General features: G+C 42.0%; 3 protein-coding genes across 3 annotated transcripts; 1 reads left to right on the forward strand and 2 right to left on the reverse strand.

The window, feature by feature from the left end:
• Positions 1-1,904: 1,904 nt before the first annotated feature.
• LOC130181132 (protein snail homolog Sna-like) lies at positions 1,905-9,911 on the reverse strand. Its single transcript, XM_056394950.1, has 3 exons — positions 9,682-9,911; positions 5,028-5,702; positions 1,905-3,345 (listed from the first exon to the last, which is right to left on the reverse strand). The coding sequence occupies exons 1-3, from the start codon at positions 9,758-9,760 to the stop codon at positions 3,167-3,169; spliced, it is 933 nt and encodes a 310-aa protein (XP_056250925.1). The 5' UTR covers positions 9,761-9,911; the 3' UTR covers positions 1,905-3,166.
• A 1,212-nt stretch (positions 9,912-11,123) lies between these two features.
• LOC130181130 (steroid 17-alpha-hydroxylase/17,20 lyase) lies at positions 11,124-20,096 on the reverse strand. Its single transcript, XM_056394949.1, has 8 exons — positions 19,575-20,096; positions 19,335-19,473; positions 17,363-17,598; positions 16,352-16,438; positions 15,735-15,953; positions 14,431-14,600; positions 14,198-14,301; positions 11,124-13,540 (listed from the first exon to the last, which is right to left on the reverse strand). The coding sequence occupies exons 1-8, from the start codon at positions 19,944-19,946 to the stop codon at positions 13,260-13,262; spliced, it is 1,608 nt and encodes a 535-aa protein (XP_056250924.1). The 5' UTR covers positions 19,947-20,096; the 3' UTR covers positions 11,124-13,259.
• Positions 20,097-21,279: 1,183 nt separating this feature from the next.
• borcs7 (BLOC-1 related complex subunit 7) lies at positions 21,280-23,125 on the forward strand. Its single transcript, XM_056394951.1, has 5 exons — positions 21,280-21,443; positions 22,010-22,072; positions 22,543-22,586; positions 22,686-22,706; positions 22,831-23,125. Exons 1-5 carry the CDS (start codon positions 21,312-21,314, stop codon positions 22,880-22,882), a joined length of 312 nt encoding a protein of 103 aa, XP_056250926.1. The 5' UTR covers positions 21,280-21,311; the 3' UTR covers positions 22,883-23,125.
• Positions 23,126-23,407: the final 282 nt, after the last annotated feature.

Consider the following 23,407-nt stretch of genomic DNA (forward strand, 5'->3'; position numbering starts at 1 on the left):
GCCTCAGTCCACAGAGAAATGCACACAGCCTGGATTCAGAAACTGAGCCTTAAAACCAGCCGTCAGGACTTCTGGAACTTTGTGATGTCACATCAAAGCAGTCACTTCAAATAAAACACAGGAGAAGAGGAAAATATAGATCTTAATTTATTTAATTTTCTGTGCTTCATAGATCATCTCCTGGATGTCTCCTGGATGACACTGAAATAACAGCTGACAGCAGCAGAGAGAGGAAGAGCTTTAAATTTTGACAGCAGTAAAGTCATTGGCTCACAGAGACAGAATCTGATTGGTTGAACTGAAAGAGTGACAGCCCTCAGTCAGATGATGGAGTTGGATAACGTAAATAAACAGAGAAGCATGAAGATAAAACTTCCTGAGCTTCATTCACAGTATCACAGCTCACAGGAAACTATGATTCTTTAAGTGTTTAAAATGTGTGATTTGTTATATTGGGCCGTATGAATTATTCTGACCTTTACCTTTTAAAATCTTCAGTATGTAAACTGACAATATTACATATGAAATATGATGCAGGAGTGGAGTCTGTGTTTCATCCCTGTGGGGTGTTTTATACGAAATGCATTTTAAATGTTTGATAGTCGAGGAGGCACATGATGAATTCTGCTGAGAAATAATGTGAAACTATTTGTTTATAGTGAAATGAAGTTTGGATTTATCAGTTCTTGTAGAGATGACTTCCTGTCTATGAGCTTCCTAACAGCAGCTCCATCTGTTCCCTCGTGTCACCACACAAATACATAAAAAGGTCCAGACATTATTTCTCATAAAGTCAACAAGCATTTATTTTTAATACAAAAATATACACAACAATCCAGTGTTTTCACTGAACAGTGTTTCATCACAACTAAACTTTTATTCACTCACTTTAAAATAATTTCAAACAGAAACAAACCAACTTCATGACATCTATCACAAGCTTGATGTGATTTAATACTAGCTTCATGTAAGTGAACACTCAGTATGCTACTTTCTACTGCAGCTGATCAGAGAGAGAGAGAGAGAGGGCCTCGCCTGTTGTGATTAGATGTAACACGCCCACCACTCAGGTTTGGTGTTCATCCAGTTTCTTTTAACACTTGTTCCTCATTTACCTTTGATCATCAGGTCTGTCTAAGCTCATGATGCAGGATGCTCATGCAGGCAATAGAAACATTGCTTCAGTTGTTTGTTAGGGTGACTTTAAGATGTCGCCCACACAGTAACATAATACTCTTCTGAGCTCAGTGATCTCTGTTACTACACTACTTTTTTCCTTCATTCTCCAGAGAGAAAAACAACCATATACACTCTGAGTGCAGCCAATGCCGTTGTCTAGTTAGAACCAGGTGTTCACTAGATGTTGTTTTCTCGAAGGACGCCACATTTCCTGCCGTCATTTTCATCTCCGTTTGGCTTTAGCTCATTTTGTACGGTGGCCCTGAGAGCTCAACGCGCTGCAACTTCAGAAAACACATACAAATAGACAAAAGACAAACAAATTCAGAAAACATCTTCATCAACTTGAGAACACATTTGTTGCAAATACTCACAACCAACACAACCAAATATACAAACGCACTGCAAATAGCACAAACAACAAAGGAAGTGTTTCCAGGGGACACTAAAAAGTGATGAACCCGGAACACACTTTGTGACTTTGGAAATTAAAACATTGAACAAGTGTGCATGGAGCTAATACATGTATTACAATACAGCCATGTTAGTGCGTCCAACCGGGTTCATCAGTTTATAGTGTCCCATGGAAACACTTCTGTTGTGTTGAGTATTTGCAGCTCATGCGTCGTCAAACAGATGAGGATGTTTTCTGAAGTTGTTTGTGTTTTGTTTGTTTACATGTGTCTTAGGTTGCAGTGTGCTGCGCTCTCAGGGACACCGTACATTTGACTGCTCACCTTACAAGATTTATAACTGTGTTATGACACAGTAGTGGAGCTTGTGCAGTGTGCAAATACCCTGTGTATAAGCTGCACAGTGCCTCATGTGCATCTTCACTAAGCTAGACAGAGAGATACCACGAGGGGCTGTTTGAGCCAAGATTGTTGAGAGTGGGAACGACATGAAGCAAGTTGAAGAACGACATCTTGACACTGATCACCATCCTGTATCACAGCAGTTACTGTGAGGGCTATGCTTAAAGCACGACACAGCCTGAGAACACATTATTGGTATGAATACTGTAGTGGTGATACCTAGCTATAATCAAAACCTATAGTGGAGACGCAGGACCGTCAGTCCACCTCCAAACACTGAGCCTGTTTGATAAGCAGGGGGTCTCAGATGAGGTCAGGAGCATGGGATGAAGATCCCATCACAGCAGGGGGGGCCACAAGACTCCATTGTTCGCCCAACATTGTAAACACAAACACTTGGATCACAGGAAATTACAGATGTTAAAACAAAATTATGTTGAGTTCCTTCTGGAAAATAAAATCAAAGTATTATTACATTACATCTTTTTATACGACAGCCAGGCCTGGACGCGTTATGTTATTGGGTTGTCCGTCCGTCCGTCCAATTCCCGTGAATGTGATCTCTCAGTAATGCTTTGAGGGAATTTTTCAAATTTGGTACAAATACTAACTTGGACTCAAGAATGAACTGATTAGATTTTGGTGGTCAAAGGTCAAAGGTCAAGGTAACAGTGACCTCACAAAACATTTTTTTCGCCTTGTGAATGTGATATCTCAGTAACTCCTCAAGGGAATCCCTGAAAATTTGGCACAAATGCCCAATTGAACTGAATCAACTTTGAAGGCAAAGGTCAAAGTTCAAGGTCACTGTGACCTCACAAACACGTTTTCAGCCTACTGAATGTGGTATCTCAAGACCACGTTAGGGGATTTCTTCAGACATTCACTTAGACTCAAAGATGAACTGATAATAAATTTCATGGTCAAAGATCAAAGGTCAAAGGTCAGGAAGGAGAGATTGTGACCATATTTCCTGCACCTTGGCGGAGGCATACAACCATGAGGCGGTAATTCTAGTTTTCTCCACTGCTCAGGGATGGGGTTTTTGTGATCCACAAAAATTATGCAAAGACTAGCAGGACTTTGGAGACCACTCCAAAGCCGCTGTTGTTCAGCCAGCAGTGAGGTTATACAGAAAGTGTGTATTGGAGCAGGGCGGAGTTTACAGGCTGTCAGGACACAGGGCAGCCGGCCTCTTGGTGCTTGGCTAACAGCGAGATCCTGGAGAAGGTCTTGAAGCAGCTCGCACACTGGTACTTCTTCACCTCAGAGTGGGTTTGGAGGTGAGCTCGCAGGTTGGATCGGTCGGCAAACGCTCGGCTGCAGTGGAGGCAGGAGAACGGTTTCTCTCCTACAGAAGGAACACAGACTCCATATCAGTCATAATAACAGCAGCTTGTATATCTGTGTTTCTGTTAACTCAGCGAACTCTGACAATCTCAACCACATTCCAAGGAGGGATGTCGTGATATACCAGTATTACGATAACTGTGATATTTAAGAAATGAAATATTGATATTGTGCCAATATTACACATATGTTTGGCCTTGTGGATCTTTTGTTTATCAGTTCATCTGGTTGACTTTTCACTCTACAGTAAGTGTAATTGGTCTTTTTGTAAAGTCATGGTCACAGACTCTCTCTCTACCTCCCTACGCTCGTATCTGAGTCTCATTCATTTGCCAAAAAGATACAAAACACATAATAAACAAAGTTAAAGATGAATTTGACTGACAGTATTTGATCTAGTGTCTAACAGATGTAGTAGGATCTTCTATTTGGTTTCTAATTAGAGTATAATTTGGTTTAATAGTGTCTAAGTATTGCTTACTTTATCTAATACAGAGCTACTGTATATGTGGTACAGCATATATTGAGTGTATGGTGTCTAATTAGGGTAAAACTATGTTTGTTTACTGTCTAGTAAAGAACACATTATTACTAGTTTTGTCAAAACTGATTCAAAGTAGAGCTTGTTACGTCTTATTAGTGTACTGTAAAATAAAGTGCAACTGTTTTGTCTCTCCTTGCATTTTTTTTTCATCTGTTTTTTTCTCTTTATGGTAATTTTTCTCATTTTGTGTCTGTTCATGTTAATTTTATGTCTATAGTCATTTTACGTCTCTTTTTGTTTATTTTGTGTTCTTTTTTTCCGTCTATGACTTTTAATCAAGAAATAATTACAGTCATTAATACAGAGGCTCTGGGGCACCCTGACCCCTAGGGCCCCTGGGCTTGTGCCTGGGGGGCCCGTTCAGTGATGAATCCATGTTGATGAATATATAGTATTTTTGAATTATGGCTGCATCAGACATTTTCTGTAACTCTTTGGAAAAGACACAATCATATATATCATATGGACCTGTGCGTCCTGGAACTTTATTTAAAATCCACTGTAAAAATCTGGGTGTGATAATGAATTTTGAATTGGACAAACTCAGTTTCAGGGATTAAATCAGCTTTTCCAGCTGAGGCTCTTCAAGGTCAAGTCCTTTAATCTTTTAGTGATTTTGACAGGGTTATACAGAATGCTGCAGCTCGCCTCTCAACAGGAACAAATAAGCTAGAGCACATTTCTCCTGTACTGAGGATTCGATGTTATCGTTTGCCTACAAATCATTAATTGGGCTAACTTCAAACAACTGCACCTCTCTGACCTTTTCCCACCACACGTCCAATCAAGCTCACTCAGGTCCACTGACCAGTAGCTTCTGGTTCTCCCAAGACCAAGGGTGAAGCCCAGGGGAGACGCTGCATGTTAGGCTGACCTCTACACTGCCTGTTCTTAAATCCTGTCTTAAAACACATGGTTATTTCTTGGTTTTTATTTTATTTGGGTTTATTATTATTTTATTGTCTTTGTGTTTATATTGTGTTGTTTGTGTTCTTTTGCTATTGGTCAATTGTTGTCATTTTTTTTAATTTGCTTTATATATAAATTGGACTTGACTGTCTAATGAGCTGAAGAATCTTTAACAGTGTGAGTGTGTTCGTGTGTGTGTGTGTGTGTGTGTGTGTGTGTGTGTCACTGACCTGTGTGTGTGCGTATATGTCCCTGCAGAAGCCAGGGTCTGGAGAATGCCTTGCCACAGAGTTTACACACACAGGGCAGTGTGTGTGTCCTGATGTGCATCTTGAGTGCTCCCAGGCTGATGTACTCCTTCTCACAGTACTTACAGCTGAAGTACTTCTTACTGCTCCACTCACACTGGAGCTGCTTGTGTTTGGTCCGGCCTGAGAAGCTCAAGTACTCTTTATGACAGTCCAAACACTCAAAGCTCTCCTGGCTGCTGCCGCCCGGGAGGATGGCTGGAAAGAGGGCCAGGAGAGGGAGGGACTGAGGGTGGAGGCTTGGTCTCCTCCTGTGGTCTCCTGTGACACACTGGATCTCTAAGTTCACTTTGGTGCAGGACTCTGCTGGTTTATAGGCTTCTACCGGGCTCCCACTGTATGCCTCCGAAGAGGGGCCTAAAAAGGAGAGAGGGGAGGTGTCGGGAGAGGATGGAAGATGCAGTTGGGGTTCTCTGAGAGGAAGAGCACAGGAGGAGGAGGAGGAAGAGGAGGAGGAGGAGGAGGAAGAGGAGGAGGAGGAAGAGGAGGAGAGAGACTGGGCTCTCTGCTGTAGCCGTGGGCTGGGGTCTTGATGATGAAGGTGAGGGGGGATGTCACTGTGCAGCAGAGAGTCTTCATGGGTGCTGGAGGGGACCTCTGTGAAACACACACACACACACACATGTTTAGACTTCTATCTTTGTGAGGACTCTCACTGACATAATGCATTCACGACCCTCTACCATCACACTTCAGTGCCGAACCCTAAACCGTCTTAACAAACAGCCTTTTGAAGGTGTTTCACAAAGAGAGAACCAAAATGTCTTCACTTCCAAAACTGTCCTCAGTTGTTGCGAACTTCAGATTCTGTGTGTGCTCTGTGAAATGTGACGCAAAGCAACAAAATCTAAATATCTTGATGCATGAAAAAGAAGGTTTGCCTGTGGCATTCATTCAGTTCTCCCTTTCATTTTTGCAGATACATACAATGTTTGCTTTAACCTAGCAAGCATCCTCATTCCTCGTGTGGTGCTCGTACACAGTGGTTTTTATATATTATGCTTTTAAATTTAAAGCTGAGGTTTCCTGTTAAGAGTTTTACAGGTGTCTAGGTTTGCATATGGTGAAAATGCTTTTTGGGCCATAGGGGATTTTCAGATGCAATACCATGAGAGGCAACTGGGAAAAACTGGCTGCAGGGCTGATTTTAGCGCATTTTAGCACTTTATAATCAATATTTAATTTAGATCAAATGAATGATGTTCTATAAAGTATGTGAACTATTTTCAGTCTCAACTAAATTTTTCCAGTTTTATTTTGGCCAGAAAGGTTACAAACACTTTCCCATGAAAGATTAAAGGAATGTCTATAAAAAAAAAAAAAAAAAAATTGAGAATTTTGAGAAATATAAATAAATAAAATAATTTTATATATATAATAAATAAAACTACATTGTGCATTTCACGATATTCATTTGTTGCCTTGCTTGTTCCACTGTTTTGATACGTCTCCAATGTGCAGAATAATGTGCTGCTGGCTTTCATCACTGATGCCAGGAACAAACTTACACAGCACAGAGAAAAAACAACAGCTGTGTACATTCGTAACATAATCATGCTCTCTCACTGTCAGCTCTATACACAAGTCCTAATCTTAAGTGACAGCATCTCTATAAAATAACAGCAAATATGAATTCAGCTTCACTCACTTTCACCTTAACCCTACATTAGATTTAATCAACCCGTCTCCTCTGGCAGCTTCTTGCTTTGAGTGATGGATCCCACATGAACACACTTTTCTGGACAAAGTTACACAGAAGAGATTTCTGTATTTGCTCATGTTGTCAGGCAACCGTCAGTCAAATCTGATCACACCACACCCTCACAGTCCTGCTGAAGCAGCTGAGTCCGTGTCTGTTAAACTCTGAGTAAATGTTAAGAGAGCTATTTGTAAGTTTTGCTGTCGCTACATATGCTAACGTTAGCATTAACAGCTGTTTACTTAGGCCAGCCAGTCTTCAGCCATCGTTGCGTTTACAAGAGGTTATTATACTTCTTCAGAGCAGACTGTGGAAAGGAAAGAAGTGCTAGAAATGGCAGGAATGACGGGCTGGAAGTTGGAGCGGTGTAAGTAAATAAGGCAAAATGCACAACGCAGCTTGGAGGATGAAGATATCGTCGACGAGAGAGGACACTCAACTTCAGTAGTTTGGAGATATTTTGGCTATTTACAGTCTGACATAAAACAGAGCAATGTGCACTGCAAACTGTGCTGGAGACACGTTCCATCAAAGACAGGCAACACCACAAACCTGTTTCCTCATTTGAAACAATATCACCCGTTAGAACACACAGAAAGTAAGAAATTACAGGCCCAAACGAGAGTTAGCGGACCCTCAACGAGCGCCAGGCCAGCACCCAGTGCAGATCTTCTTTGTCTATTTTTTTTATTTTGCAGTCTGATCATGTTACATGTGCGCTGTATCACACTGCACAACTTCATTTTCTATTTACTTTGTTGAGTAAAAAGGACTTAAAAAGGACTTTAATTTTAATCATGCATATTTTATCATATTTTGAATGTTTGTACCTCAGAGTTTTTAAATGTTCTGCTGTTTGGCAAGTGTTTGTCATGTTCTGACTAAACAGAACAGTTTGAAACCACATTTGACTGTCTGGTTTCTTCAATTTTCACTTAGGAGCAAAAATCAGCCTTTAAACCTGAAAGAAATAACGATGTGGCATTTATCGTGATAAATATTGATATCGACTAATATGGATTTTCTTTTATCGTGATAACAGCTTTGGCCATATCACCCGGCCCTATTATAAAGTGACTGCATCATTAATAAGCTTCCTCGAAATACATTTTAATTATGACTAAATTATTTACCAAACAACAGGCATTTTTTTTCAAAATTATCTTCTGTTAATTACTTAATCACTCGCATGTGAAAGCACCAGTGGGGTGATAGGCGCAAACACACAACAGCAGCAGAGAAGCAAAGAATGCAGCACTAACAAGAGTCCTCATATGCCAGAATGTGGTCTAACGTGATCCGGATCGATCCTGTTCATGTCATTATCTATTCTCAAAACAAGACTCAGTAGGTAATGTTGACTTTCAGGTATCAGTCTGCCTACTATCAAGTTATGGTTTAATTCCCATTCAATAAATCCAGAATTCAAAGAGTTTTCCCACACACACACACACACACACACACACACACACACACACACACACACACACACACACACACACACACAGTTGAAGTCTGAACAGCTCACGCCAGTGTATAGTTTCCTTTAAACAGAAGATGATTTCAGTCTTATTTCCAGCTCTTTTTTCTTGGCCCCATTCTGATGGTAACGTAAGTACATCAATACAGTGGGATGGGGGGGCATGGGGGGGGTGGGGGGTTGGGGGTGGCGGCGGCTCAAGCTTGCTTTAAAGGTTGTATTGGAACAAATACAAAGGTTGAAGGAGGGATTTGTTGGTAGGAGCCTGGAAGGCCGCTACATAGGCTCTTGAGGCTGCTTAATGGGGCCCTCATGGTCTCTTGAGGACCCGGGGACAATGCTATAACTCTTTCAGGATGGATTTTGCACCTGCTAAACACAAAACTACATTTTTGTTTGTGGGCAGACAAATCTATCATTTCCCTTCATACAGAATTACTTTCATTATATAATTAAAGCAAACGACAAAAACGAAGAGAGGAAATTCTGTGCTGGTTTTATGGGTGAATATGTGACTGTTCCAAAGTCTAAAGTGGACGTCTTTCATCACCATGAAATCATCATCTGTGAGACACAGAACACCTAGGACAGCAAACGTGCTGCTCTTCATAAGATCTATATTAGGATAAAACATTATTTTTAACATTATGATTAAAAAAGAGGGGAAACACTGAAATACTCTGTTCTAGACATGTTAAATAAAAGATTTTAAGTAGTAAAATTTACTTCGATATCAAAATAAATGGATCATTCAGAGGCTTGGAGTTCAGTTACTGATGGATTCATTAGTGAACAGTATCTGTATGTAGCAGGGGTAATGTATTGTTTTGTACATACAACAGCAATGTGTCATTTTCTATGTTAGCTAATGTAACTGTGGGTTAATGACGCTGACGTCAGCTTCAGTAAAGGGGAAAGTTAAGGGAAATTTAAGGGAAACTTGCTGAGCGACCAGTCCTCCGTTTATCGCAACTCATAGACCACTGTTAGGAACATGTGTCAAACACTTCAGGTACAACTGGAACTGTCTGACCCCTTAATTCTGTTTGTGAAAATGCAAAAAAGGAACATTTAACAGTTTTTTCTGTCTCTAGACACATTAGACCAGGTCCAGATCAAATCCCACTACACTTGTCAGATCTGGACTAGATCATAAAGAGGCTAAAGACTTTTTAAAACACAGTTTCTGATTTGTCAAACCTTTATTCTATTTGTAAAAATGCAAAAAGGTGCGTTTTCTTTTTGATGTGAACTCTTCTAAAAACAGCAAATCTAAAGCTGTGAAACAACTTTAGGCTATTTGAATATTTCTATTTTCAAATAACAGTCCAAACAGAAGTAGTGAGTGAAGTGTGAATGCCTCCGCTCACAGAGCTGAGGCCGGTTCACGGTCTTACCCTCAGTCTGGGTCTTCGGTCCTCCATAGTGAGGTTTCCTGCTGCTCTGATGCGTCTTCACGAGGAAAGACCGCGGCATGTTGTCGCCCTCTTCCCGGGAGTCGGCGTGTGTGTGTGTGGGGGGGGGGGGGGACGGTGGTCTACAGCGGCCAGTAAACGGAAGCAACTTTCGGCGGTGGTGTGAGTGTGTGTGACCGATTGAGGCCTCGGGCTCGTGCGGACTGGGAGACTGTCAGGTGTGTTAGCCGGGGGGTCGCGCGGGGGAATTTCCATACACACCAGTGTCGAACCAATTATAATGAAAGGACAAGTGCAGGGGGCGGGCTCTGTGTGTCAATCAGCACACCCCAACAAAACAGGTGTATGAATGGTGACTATAGAGGCACGGAAACACTTCACACTGCTTCACATTGCTGGAGCTGGAGTTTCACACACACACACACACACACACACACACACACACACACACACACACACACACTGGCAGTTTCCCCTCATGGAACAGAACACACACACACACACACACACACACACACACACACACACACACACACACACACACACACACACACACAGCTTTTGTCTTTATAATCTATGAAAACACTTTAGTCTGCACAGACCAGCACAGCAGCTGATGAGCCTGGTCAATCTCTCACCCAAAGACATAACAGACTCAGACGCATCAGAAAGAGACAAAGATACAAAACTACAGCTCAGAGCACCGATCACATGAGAGAATATCAGGAGACATTTGATTTGATTTGACAGATTTGATAAAAGCAGTGACAGGCCTCTGGTTTTCTGATCTGCTGTTAATGCAAACTCAACATCTCCTTTATGTTGTCTTGATAACTTCAACATAATGTACATTTTCACAGAATTAATTCCAGATACTGGTAAATATCAGTCAGTTAAGTTTTCCTATGAGTAAAAGGCTGCAGGTAATGTTCAGGTTGTATGAATGACAGAAGAGCAAAGTAAAAGCAACTGGAATCAGGGCAGCAGAGTCTGCTCCTCTACTGATGGATCAGTGCTGTGTGAATGGACATTGCTGAAAGTACCATGTGAGCTGTTACACAGTGGTGAAAGGTAACACACTGTTCATGATTTAAATGAAGTAGTTCTCAGCCAATTAAGGACCAGTGTGTAGTTTGGGCCCTTTGTGTCAGATGTCTCTGAGTTGTCAGCAGCTCCACCAAAGACATCCCCCGTCTGCTGATGCATGTACTGATATTAGTAACTACCCTTTCCATGACAGCTACACAGTATCTGTCTATATGTATGTATTACCTTTGCTCTATGATCAGGACACTCATCAGCCTGTAGAAGCACATGTTCTCAGAGAGGACGCAGTGAAAATACTGTCAAAGTAAAAGTCCATCACTTCCATCATCACAAAATCAGTCTTTAATTGTGATTTGTTCAGTACTGTTGAAGTTTGTCACTCAAGAATGTAAAGTGAGCACATATGAGGGAATAAAGCAATGTTAATTCTGTTCTTAATTCATTTTTTTCTCTTCCAAAATAACAAAAAGTACAAATGAGAGAACCGTTAAAAAATCAGATCGATAAGCAGTATGGATAAAATACCATTAAAATCTTAATGATACCTAATACCTATCCCTAAACGTAGGAGTGCATCATCTGTAGCAGTTTGCCAGCTCAGAGACTTTCTACATACAGTCAGGTGAGATCGCGCCCTCTGCTGTCCCACACTCAGATATCTGTAACTTATATTGTGTACAACTGGAAAAACTACAGCAACACACTTTTTGTTTTGAAATCAGTTTTATTTTCAGTTTTTTCAAAAGTTCAATAAATGTGTGGTGTTTCTTAGGTAAGTGTATAATTGTGTTAAACAATCGTGATTTCGATATTGATGAAAATAATCGTGATTATGATTTTTGCCCGAATCAAGCAGGCCTATCTTACTGTGTTTAAAACTAGCTGCACCTTTTACGTCTTACAGATATTGTATCAGTCTCAGGCTGCAGTTTTCTGAGGAAAGAGGACTGATTGATATTTCTGTTCTTTCTGTTGTTTGACTGCAGTGAATTTCGAATGCAAGACTTTAGCTTGTAATGGAATTTTTTAAATTGTGGCAATGTGAGTACTTCTTCCACCACTACTAAGTACAGCTAATTCCACCCTCCTCAGTGTTTCTACCCAGTCTTTATTAGAAACAAGCCTGTGTTTGTTAATGCTGGATCAACCATTTAAATTGGGCATTTACTTCAACTCACCGGAAGAACCTTTACTTGAGACAAGACTTTTATTTCCTATTCCCCATTTCATCTGTATATTTCATTATATTTCAGTGCCATGTTAAATCTCCTGTTACCACAAACTCACCAAACACTGCCCATGTGATGTCATTACAATTTTTAATGTTATATTATTGGTGAGTAATCATAAGTATTTACATGCATTCAGAATTGAATTCCACACTGACAAAAATAAATAATCTTGACTTCGGTTTTCATTTGCAGAAAACACTGTCACTGCAGAGTTTTTATTAGGGCTATTGGTCAATATGCTTGTAGGAAATATAAATGATTCCTGACCTTAGTCTTAAATTGAAACTGTGAACATTGATGCACAGCTGTGGTTAGAGGTCAGGTGATAACTTAAAGATCTTCACAGCTGATCTTAGGTCAATATGAGCGTCATCAACACACTGACGATGGATCCATTCAAAGTTTCTTGTAACTTTACGAGCAAAAAAACGCATCTAGCTTTCTAAGTACGTTAAGAGATGGACAAATGCGATTTGACGTTACAGGAACTGAAACTATTTAAAAAGGAAAGCAGAACCTGACACTTCACCAACAGGTTTCTTTAAAATAGCTGAATGTGGGCGCCCCGGCGGCTCGCCTGGTGGAGCGCATACTACAGAGGCTCAGTCCTAACTGCAGTGGCCCAGGTTCCAATCCGACCTGTGGCCCTTGATTGCATGTCATCCTCTCTCTCTCTCTCCCTGACTTTCCTGTCTCTCTCTCTCATTACAACTGTCAGAATAAAGGCAAAAAATAACTTAAAAAAAATAGTTGAATCTATGAGTCACTTTCTGTCACCTCCATCTATTGTAGTGATGAGATTCCTCTCCGAGAGCATGTGTATCATATAAGCTTAGCGCGTCCTGATCACAGGGCAAAGGTTATAAATATATTCTAAAAATAGGTACAGATATCCTGCGTGGCTGTCACGGATGGTGGAGTTACTAATGTCAGTATATTATATGTTAATGTGGCTGTTCAGTACAGACACCTGTTAAATGACTCTTTCCTGCAGAATCAATAGATTTAATCTTTGCCTCAAAGATGCTCGCAGATTCATGAATTACAAGTCTGTGGACAGAGACGAGTGTCTCCTAATCTATGAACTATTTGCTGTTGGTTTGTTGGCCCTGGTCTGGCCCTTTTCATGTATTTTATGGCAGCAGATAGAACTAAATACAATGTATTCTCATACATAATGTTGGGAACTGATGGTTAAGGAATAATAATGTGCAAACATATGTCCAGTTCACCGCTGTGTGCTTGATCTCTGCCTGCCTGTCGAGACCATGGGGAACAGTCTCAACACTCCTGGCACTTGTTCCTCTCCCAGCCCGGTCTGGGCGTAGCGTTCACTTTGTACTTGGCCGGCTGGAGGACCACGCCAAACTTGCCGTCGAGGCTGGGCAGAGTGTGGCCCGGTGGGACTGAGAGGGTGAAGTGCTGTAAGATCCAGGACAGGAAGAGGAAGAGCTCCATCTTGGCCAAGGCCTCGCCCAGACACACCCTGACCCCCACACCAAACGGCAGGTAGCTGGACGACGGGATGACCAGACCCGTGCCGTCACTGTTCAAGAACCGACCTGCAGAGGATGAAGATAAGGATCTGAATCAACACACACAAGATAAAGTATAAACCTCATATGCAGAGTTCAACTGATTTCTCTCATTTGAGAAACACTTCAAATCTGAAATTTTTAAGAAACAAAAATATAGGAACTCTGAGTTCCCCTGTGTAAGGGTCAAGCAACAGTGCTCTAATTTAAAGGTCCATATAGTATACAGGTCTCTGTCCATGTGTTGTTTGATTATAGATCAGGTCTAGGTTCTATATTAATACTGTGAAAGTATCAAAGCCTCAGTCCACAGAGAAATGCACACAGCCTGTATTCAGAAACTGAGCCTTAAAACCAGCCGTCAGGACTTCTGGAACTTTGTGATGTCACAACAAAGCGGTCGCCGCTCTCAGCCATGCCCCAAGCCCCGCCCACCTGGACCCATCATCCAACCTTTCAGGATTTGGTTTCTCTGAGTGGTTGTTCTGTATTTGTTTTTGTGAAACGGTCTTATAAGCAACATTAAGACTGACCCAACACCACAGACCAGTCTGAAATCTCTCTGTGAAACCAGCCCGGAATAGCAACTGGCTCAAAAAGCCTATTGGTTCCATAAATGACTCCACACCTCAGTGGATCCTTTTGCAGGAGATAACATGGCACAGTGCTGAAGTTTCCTCTCACCGGGGTCAAAGAGCTCAGGGTTTTTCCATTCCTTCTCGTCATGGTGCAGAGACCACATGTTGATGATGACTCGAGTCCCTTTCCTCACAGTGAAGTCCCCGATGCTACAGAGCAGCACAGAGACACAGAGGAGCTTATAGGGAGTCATGGGTCAGCCCTGTGTATTCAGCCCAACGTGACTGTTACTGTACTGATCGATTATTTAACGGCTGCACTGTCTCCATCCTGTGTACCTGGTGTCAGTGAGGGCCACATGGGGGATGAGCAGAGGGGCCACAGGGCGGATCCGTAACACCTCCCTGATGGTGGCCTCCAGGTAGGGAAGACTCCCTCTGTCGCTGAGCTGGGGGGACCGCCCTGCCCCCACCTTACTGTCCAGCTCGTCCTGGATACGTTTCTGCACCTAAACACACACACACACACACACACACACACACACACACACACACACACACACACACACACATTGCAAAGGTTCATGTTGACAGTTCAGTTATGTGGTATGCACATTAACAATACAGCTATTTAGGGCGCCCTGTATGAAATTCACACTTCATACACACAAACGTCTCTGATATAATCTCCATAGTTTGTATAAGTTTTATACCAGTTAGTTCCATGAGATACAACCACCGCAGACATTTTGTGGGAACATGTCTGAGGATGTAGCATCTGTGACACACCAACAGGTTTGGTCTGAAGTCTGGATACTCTGTACACCATGACTTTGAGTGTGACTGGCTGAGATAGGGTTAGGGTTAACCCTCAGAAAATGTACCGCTCCTTATCATCTCTTAAATCTCTTGTATTATTTACAAAACCAAGACTACTCAGAGCATCACAAAATGACTTTCCCCTTTGATTTTCTATAGAGTCAGAGCAGCATCTAGTGGACTCCAGAGGAACTGGAGCTTCAGGCACTTCAGAACAAGCATCAACCTCTGAGGCTGAAAAATGGAGGCAACATAGAAGTACCAAGTATTGCACTTGTTTGAATGGCTGCTTGAGTCTGGCTCCAACACTGAGTCAGTCCCCATAGACTCCCATGTTAAAATGTCCAACTTTACAGCAGAAATAAACATGTTTACAGCCTGGTACAAAAACAGTTTTGGTCTCTAGAGCTAATTTCCTCCTTCATGACACCTGTTTATATAACTCACCCGTTTACATTTTATTAAGGCTGAAAGTTATGTAGAATTGAGGGCGTGGCCTCTTCGAGTGACAGGTGGGTGAGCGTATGCTTGCCACAAACCGACATGCACCGAAGTCGCCTTTATTTACAGTCTATGCTTGAGATTCACTTCTCCATGTTTGTAAAGTCAAAAATGCTAAAAACTGAAAACCTAAATCTGAGCAGCTGAGAACATTAAACCATCGAGACAGAGTGTGAAGTCTGTGGGTGATGAGACAGAGGAGTACAGCAGAAGTCTGTCACAGGTGTCTATTCAGTCATAAATTGTGGCTGGATCGCTGAATGTAATCATCATAACCCTTTACACCCAAGGTAGACCACCCTGCCTGTCGTGCACCGCCTCACCTGTGGGTGATGAATGAGGTAGATGACGGCCCACTTCAGCACAGTGGTGGTGGTTTCCACTCCGGCTCCGAAGATGTCTCCCACAGTCATGAGGAGGTGGTCTTCGCTGAGCCCTACGGACTCCGCGCTGACCTCTGCTGTGTTGTTGTTCTCGGCGCTGCGCTTGGCTCTCAGCAGAGCGTCCAGCAGGTCTCTCTGCACGTGGTCGCTGTAATCTGCCTGGGAGGGGGGGGGGCCATGTCAGTGTACGGTTCACACACTCAGACACTCACATCAACTCTGAAGTGTGTCAGTATGTATCACTATAACGATGATTTGGAGCAAGCACAGGGACAGTAGAGGAACCGTATGTTGAGACAGATTAACTGACTGGATTATGAACCGTGATGGCCGGTGTTGGATGTAAGCTTTATGTCTACATGAGGGAAAAAAATCTTGTACTACAAAGTCATTTGAATTAACAGAACACTGTCTCCAGTTGCCCCGTCGTCACTGATCAATTATAAACCAGTAGTCATTTGCCAGCTGTAGTATCTAAATCCTCGACTCTTGACCATCTCTGCTTCCTTGATTACAGCACAGGACGTTACAGTAGTATCAGGAAGAGGAGAGTGTACCTTATGTTCATCATATTTCTTCTGTAGGAGTTCGTCTCTGGTTGAAACACACTGCTTTAGAAGACGCAGGTCTGCATTGGGAAATATCTGTGACAGACAAATGGACAAACACTGATTAGGTTTTTACTTTACAGACAGTATGATAAGGTATATAATTAGCGTATATATGGCCTGCTGTATTTTTCTGTAGACATTTTTAAAATGAATATGCTTCCTAATCTTTTCCACCTCATGGCCCACTTGAAAATGTCAAAAATGTTGGTGGTGCTCATCTGAACCCATAACAACATGGAGGCCAAATAAAACGTTTCATTCTAACGATGATGATCAAACATTCAGGACTGAACTGAAAGCAGGGAAACATGCAGGAAGCTCAGTTTGTCTTTTCTGTCTGATGGGGAGAGATCACTTGTCGATTCACCGTCTGTCTCTTTACTCTTCCATTTGAACTCTTCCTGTTGCTCACCGCCAATCCATTCGCTACTCCAGTTTTTGCCATGGATTTCATCTTTTAGTGAACAATCAGACTGACTGTACCGTTTTGCTAATTATTTTACAGCCAATACCTTCGCAGCCCACCAGTGGGCCATGGCTGACAGGTGCTTTTTCAACATGAACAAATAACTAAATTCATTTGGAATCAGTAAAACTGCTGTGAAGAAACAAGACACTTCATTTTACACTGCTGTGCACTCACTAGTCCACAATGACACAATGCCCCTCGCCTGTGGAACTTACTTTGGAAAGAAATCTAAAGACCTATGTTTTTAGCTTAGCTTTCACTGAGACCTATTTATTTATCTGTTTATTCTGTCCTTTGTCAATGATTTTACTGCTTCAACCATGTTTTTTGTTCATGTTTCTGTTAAGCACTTTGTATTGCAGTCTTTGTAGGAAAGGTGATATATAAATAAAGCTTGATTTTGATTTGATTTGATTGTTGTTTAGTGCCTCATTTCCCACATTCACACTGTGCTCTACTAGTTTCCCCTCAGTGTTCGTGTGGTCTACCTGCAACCAGGGGAAGATGTCCACCAGGCTGTCCTTTGCCACAGTGTCCACGATGCCCTGGCTGTAGCTTAGCATGGCCTCAAACTCAGGGTCTCCACGGCGGTAGGAGGAGTTGAAGCAGAGCGCGCAGATGACGTTGGTGACAGCCCGAGTCAGCTCAGGGGACAGATCCAGGGAGAGGCCAGCAGCCGCTGCCTCAGACAGGATGGAGCACAGGGACTGGGCCTCTGCACAGACTGAGCAGGACACAAGAGACAGACCGTCATCACTCTCTGACAAGTTTACAGTATGTCTTGATATTCAGTCATTCTTACTGCGAGTGTCAGATCCTGATATCTTATTCCTCTGAGACACAGAGCTGCATTGTTGCCAAAAAACAATTAAAACACAGCAGTGAACCACACTGTTGCACTGGGTGACGTTAATCCACTGCTGGTAGTCGTCACCAAATGCACTGTTTCCTCATGTTTGGTTGTTGTTTTAGGAAATGCCTGAACTCTCGTTTTCAAAGATTTATGTCTTCAGTAGGAACCAATGAGCTTGGAGCTGAGAGGAGGGTGGTCAGAAAACAGTGAGTGAAGCACGTTTGAGACACGGACATTAATGAAAATTAATCACATCACATTCAAAGCATTAAACAACCTCGCTCCAAATTATATCAAGGACTTATTATCGCCTATGTTCCTGCGTCTGCTTAGATCGGTGGAGGGAGCTCTGCTGGTTATTCCTGCAGCCTCCTTCCAATGCTATACACAATGGTAGAAGAAGTACTCAGATCTTTACCTCAAAGTAAAAAGACTCCATTACAAGTCAGTGTCCTGTAAATGCCAAGTCAAAGGACAGAAGTCTGTGCAGCAAAATGTACTCAACATCAAAAGTAAGAGTGCACCTGTCAGTGTGATGTTATGTGACTGGATTATTACAGATGCTTTTGACGTTGCAGCTGGTAACAGTAATTTTAATGACTTCATATACTGTTGGGCAGTTTAATGTACAGTATAACAAAGCATCATATTTTATGAACTGATCATTATTTTGTTGTAAAACGAATCTAAAGTAAACTGTAACTGCTGTCAAAGAAATGTTCATGTAAAAAGTTAAATATTTGTCTCTGATACATTGTGGTGTAGAAGTATAAAGTAATAGAAAATAAAAGTACTTAAGTAAAGTACAAGTATCTTCAAATTGTACTTGACAGTACTTGAGTATTTGTACTTAGTTACTTTCCATTACTGGCTATCAAATGGATGTAAGGAGGTGGAGGGACTTTCATGGGTTTTATGGACATCTGCACCATCAACACGTGCTTCACCTAATGAAACACTTTTTGTGGCATGTGAGCTCTGATAAATAAAGAAAACAACATAAGAACAACTCAACTGATATGGATGGAGTTTACACTGGTACAAACTGTCTCCAGGAGATAACCATGTCCTCCTTCTCCGAAATCAAACACTGATAAAAAAAAAAGCTTTCACCGTCATCCGCCTGCTCAGCTTTTAGGTGTCACCAGACTAACTGTCAGACATTCAAGTGAAAGCATTACAACCTTAAACAGTGTTACAGTGATATTCCAGATATGCTCCTCATGTGTTCCCACATTTCAATCTGATCTTTGTGGAGGAATCTCGCTCTTTCTGCTTCACAGCTCCAGGCTCATGTTGGGTTCTTCCTGTCACACTTTCATACTTTGGTTTTTGGAAAGAAATCTTAGAACCTGATCAAATAAAACTAAAACTATCTGCATGGAGAGAGAAGAGAGAACATCTGTTCTGCAATTTGGTTGAACTGACCCTTTATTACCTGATCAGCTGAGAATCTGATTTAGACAGAACTTCCAATATTCATCATAAATAGAGTTTATAAAGTCTGTTTACCAAAGCAGTCTCAAGTAAGACATGTCAGGGAGCAGCCTAAACAGAATTTACAGTTTGAGGAATGATTTTGGAGGAGTGTAGTGACGTGTACTCACTGATCTTCTCGATGGAGGCTGAGCCCTCTCCAAACATGCACAGAGCTCCGTGGACTATTTTCCTGTGGAACCTCCAAGTCGCACTGTAGTCTCCGAATGCAATGTCTTTCCCATCTCTGGTCAGAATGTCTGTGGTCACCTTCATCACACAGGACAGGGATTGAAAAGGAGAAAACATAAATGACGACTGCTGCTGCTGAGAAGAAGAAGAAGAAGACATTGGAGAAGAGGTATACCCACAGTTCTGGGTCTTCCTGCGAATGTCTTTCCCTTCTTAAGCAGCACTTCTTTGGCGTCTTTGTGCTGGTTGACGATGATGACAGTGTGGGAGCCCATCATCAAAGAGTACGTCTGCCCATACTTCCTCTGCAGTTCTTTGAAAAGCACATGAGGAGGGTGTGGACTTCGCAAACTCAGCAGACTGCCGATCAGGGGTAGTGCTGGGAGGCGGGGGGGCTCCTGGAGGCCACACAGAGAGACTCTGAGCTTTAACTGCTGCACCGCTAACAAGGCCAGAGTCACCACCAAAAACGCACACAGACACAGAAGCCAAGCCATATCTGCAGCAGAGGGCCCAGACAGAGCGGCGTGGTTCAGCAGGAGGCCAAGCATCACAGAGAGGAGCTGTGCAGGACGGTCCTCAGCTGCTGCAGGGAAATGCTTTTATGCTGCTCCTTCAATGCCACGGCCTTGACTCTGATAATGTAAGGCGGTGCTAATTTAAACAAGATAAGACGACACATGATTTATTGAATCCTTGGAACAAAAACATAACAAAACACATCTACATTACACTGTGGATAGTAACTAATTACATTGCTGTGTTGTAGTACAAGTTTGAGCTACTTGTTCTTTACTGGAGTATTCAGTTTTCTGGAACATAACATTTCTGCTCCAGCTACATTTAACTGGCAGCAGTGGTTAATGCTTTCTATGAAAATTTCATAGAAAGCACATAATCACTTCAGAAAATATGATACACTGATATAATTTCTTCAGCTACCCAACAGTTGCACAAGAGTAATGCAGACAACATGACATGTTTTGCTGTATTATATAATATTTTACAGTATTACTACTTTTACTTAAAGTGCAGCATCAAGTGAACTGTTGAATTCAAAAATTTTACTTGTAGTAGAGTATTTGCTACACTGTGGTTCTTGCTGTACAGTTCAGTTAAAGGTCCATATAGTCTAACGGTCTCTGTCCATGTGTTGTTTGATTATAAAGCAGGTCTAGGTTTTATATAAATACTGTGAAAGTATCAAAGCCTCAGTCCACAGAGAAATGCACACAGCCTGTATTCACAAACTGAGCCTTAAAACCAGCCGTCAGGACTTCTGTAACTTTGTGATGTAACACTGAAACAGTCACTACCCGCAGCCATGCCCCTGCACAGCCGACCTGGACCCAGCGTCCAACCTTGCAGGATTTGGTTTCTCTAAGTGTAATGGTTTTACTTGAAATCTGCTACATTTTTATCAGGTCAGCTAAGTTCCAGAAAGAAGCCCAAAATAGTAAATGCAGAACAATATTAAGATAGTATGGCGGTAAACCACCAGAGAAGTCAAAATATGGGACCTTTAACTATCATTATTGTTCTGTTGTGTGTCGTTCTTTTGTTCTCTAGAGCATCACATTATTTGCAAAAATACTGTGTGTAGTTTACATAGACATAGTTCATTCTTTGACAGTTTTCTGGTCGTAAGTAAAACAGATGATTTATAACTGTCATCAGTGAGGTGAATCAAACAAATTTATGGACAAGGAACTTTAAACTAACAATTTACAGTTGCCTGTTTACATGTTATATGCCTGTGATAATGACATACAACCGAAAGTAGATTCGTTGTTTTTAGTTTTACACAATTATAAATTGTTTTGCAGTGAAACGAAATATTTTAGTGCCAGTTTATCGGACTCGTTGCTGTTTATTTTTGACCCTGCCCGCGCACCGTCGCTAAACCAAAACAGAAAATGGCGTCAGCTGAGTCCCAGCCGCGGTTCGGCCAGTCTGTCAAAGGTTTATTATCCGACAAGGTGGGCTCCTGTAGCGGGGATGTGATCGCGCTGACCCGCCAGGTTCTGAAAGGATCCCGCAGTCAGGAGGTAAAACGACACGAGTGGGTTTTATCACGACAGCTTCCTCACGAGGACAGATACACGGAGAGAACAAACACCAGAGCAGCTGTCTTCAAAATAAAAGCATCGATAACACACTTTGCACAGACTCCAGTGGCGATTTAATTTTGAAAGTGGAGCTTCATGGTTTATTTTCGTTGACTTACAGGCTAACAGGATTCTGTTACTGCACTGTTAATGTAGCTAAACGATTAAACATTTAGTTACGTTATTAAAGTGAAGATGAACGTTAGCGTTGGTGTAATGCAAACCAAACACCAGTGCTGAAGATGGAGTGGCATCTGCCTAACACAAGTGCTTCATAGCTCTCCAGTCAAACTGTTGGTTTCAACTGTTATTCTTTTATTTGTTTGAAGCTTTTCAAGCAAACATCGCGAGATTTCCTGTGCCAGCCTCTCACTGAGAGGGTCTTCATGTGAAGAGCTTTGAGTTTGGAACTGTTTGATAAAACCAAACAAGAAAATCATTCAGTCAGATTGATAATGTAAAAAAATCATTAATTGCAGCCACATTGTTACTAATGTCTCTTTCAGCTTCTTGGTCAAGCAGCAAGAAACATGGTCATCCAGGAGGACGCCATCCTGCACTCTGAGGATGTGAGTATGGAAATGTGCATCAGTGAAGCAGTGAGTCACTATTCAGTGCAGAGGAGGAAGACAACAGTACCACACAAGTTAAATCACCAGGTTTCTAAGGCAAATGGTCTTTTCTAGTCTTATTGTCCACTCGTGCACTATTCACCCAATTACCCACACCACGCTCTTCCCTACACATATAGCACTTTCGTACCATACACACAGTCACACACTGCTGATACACTGGGGGCAGTTTGTGTCAGTATCTTGCTCAAGGACATTTCCGAAAGCAGACTGGCGGAGCTGGGAATCGAACTGCTGACCTTCCTATTTGTAACCCAAACCTGAACAGTTCCACAAAGGTGAAATTATACTCCTCAGTCTCTGCTCACTGAGCGCTTGTGACAGTTCAGGCAAGTAGAAGTAAATTGATCCGTCTCTTGTTTGTCTAATCCAGTAGAAATTCAACATCATTATCTTCTGTCTTCCAGAGTCTGAGAAAAATGTCCATAATCACCACGCATTTACAGTACCAGTGAGTATCAGTCAGCTGATTATCACTACACATGTGAAACTCATTGGCTTTTGTTCAAACTGAATATTTACTCTGTCTGTCTGTCTGTCCGTCACTAAGGCAGGAGGCCATTCAGAAGAAGTAAGTCTAAACACTTCCCTGCTTTAGTGGAAAGAGCTGACAGTACTGTCTCCTCTGTGAGCCATAACACACACACTAATGACGTGCACTGCCTCTCCTGTGTACGCTTGTTTCTGTCCTCCAGTGTGGAGCATTCTAAAAACCTGCAGGACCAGCTGAGGCACCTGCTGAAGTGATGGTGACCCGCCGCCAAACCTCCGGAGGATCCATCCCAACGCTGCCTGAGCAGCACTGAAGCTTCCAGAGGCTTTAATACCATATTTCTGCTTTATAACACGTGGCTGGCTGGTACAGCTGGGACTGGACGAACACGGAGCCTGTGTGCCTGGGTTGCTCTGCAAAGCAGCAGCCATGGAGCATGTGTTCTTTATGTTATGTAAAATGTTTTGATCAGTTGTATTAAATGAATTTATTTAATATTCATCTGTGTCATCTTTGCTTCTCATGATGCCACAAACAGCGTCTCACTGCATGAGCGGTAAAATGGCACAGAATCAAATACACACCTGTAAGAAATGAGTCAGAGAGCTTCATGGAGACTCTGTCTGGCTGTCTCCCGGCTGCATTTAAAGCTTTGATGGTACAAGTAGTTGATATGAAATGATAACCATACTCATGACCTTTCACATCTAGAATATACACACACAAGGATGTGTGAGGAATGAATGAATGTGATTGAGTGAATCCGATGAGAGCCAGAG

Source organism: Seriola aureovittata, chromosome 14 (assembly GCF_021018895.1).
Source record: "Seriola aureovittata isolate HTS-2021-v1 ecotype China chromosome 14, ASM2101889v1, whole genome shotgun sequence".
NCBI classification, from domain to species: domain Eukaryota; kingdom Metazoa; phylum Chordata; class Actinopteri; order Carangiformes; family Carangidae; genus Seriola; species Seriola aureovittata.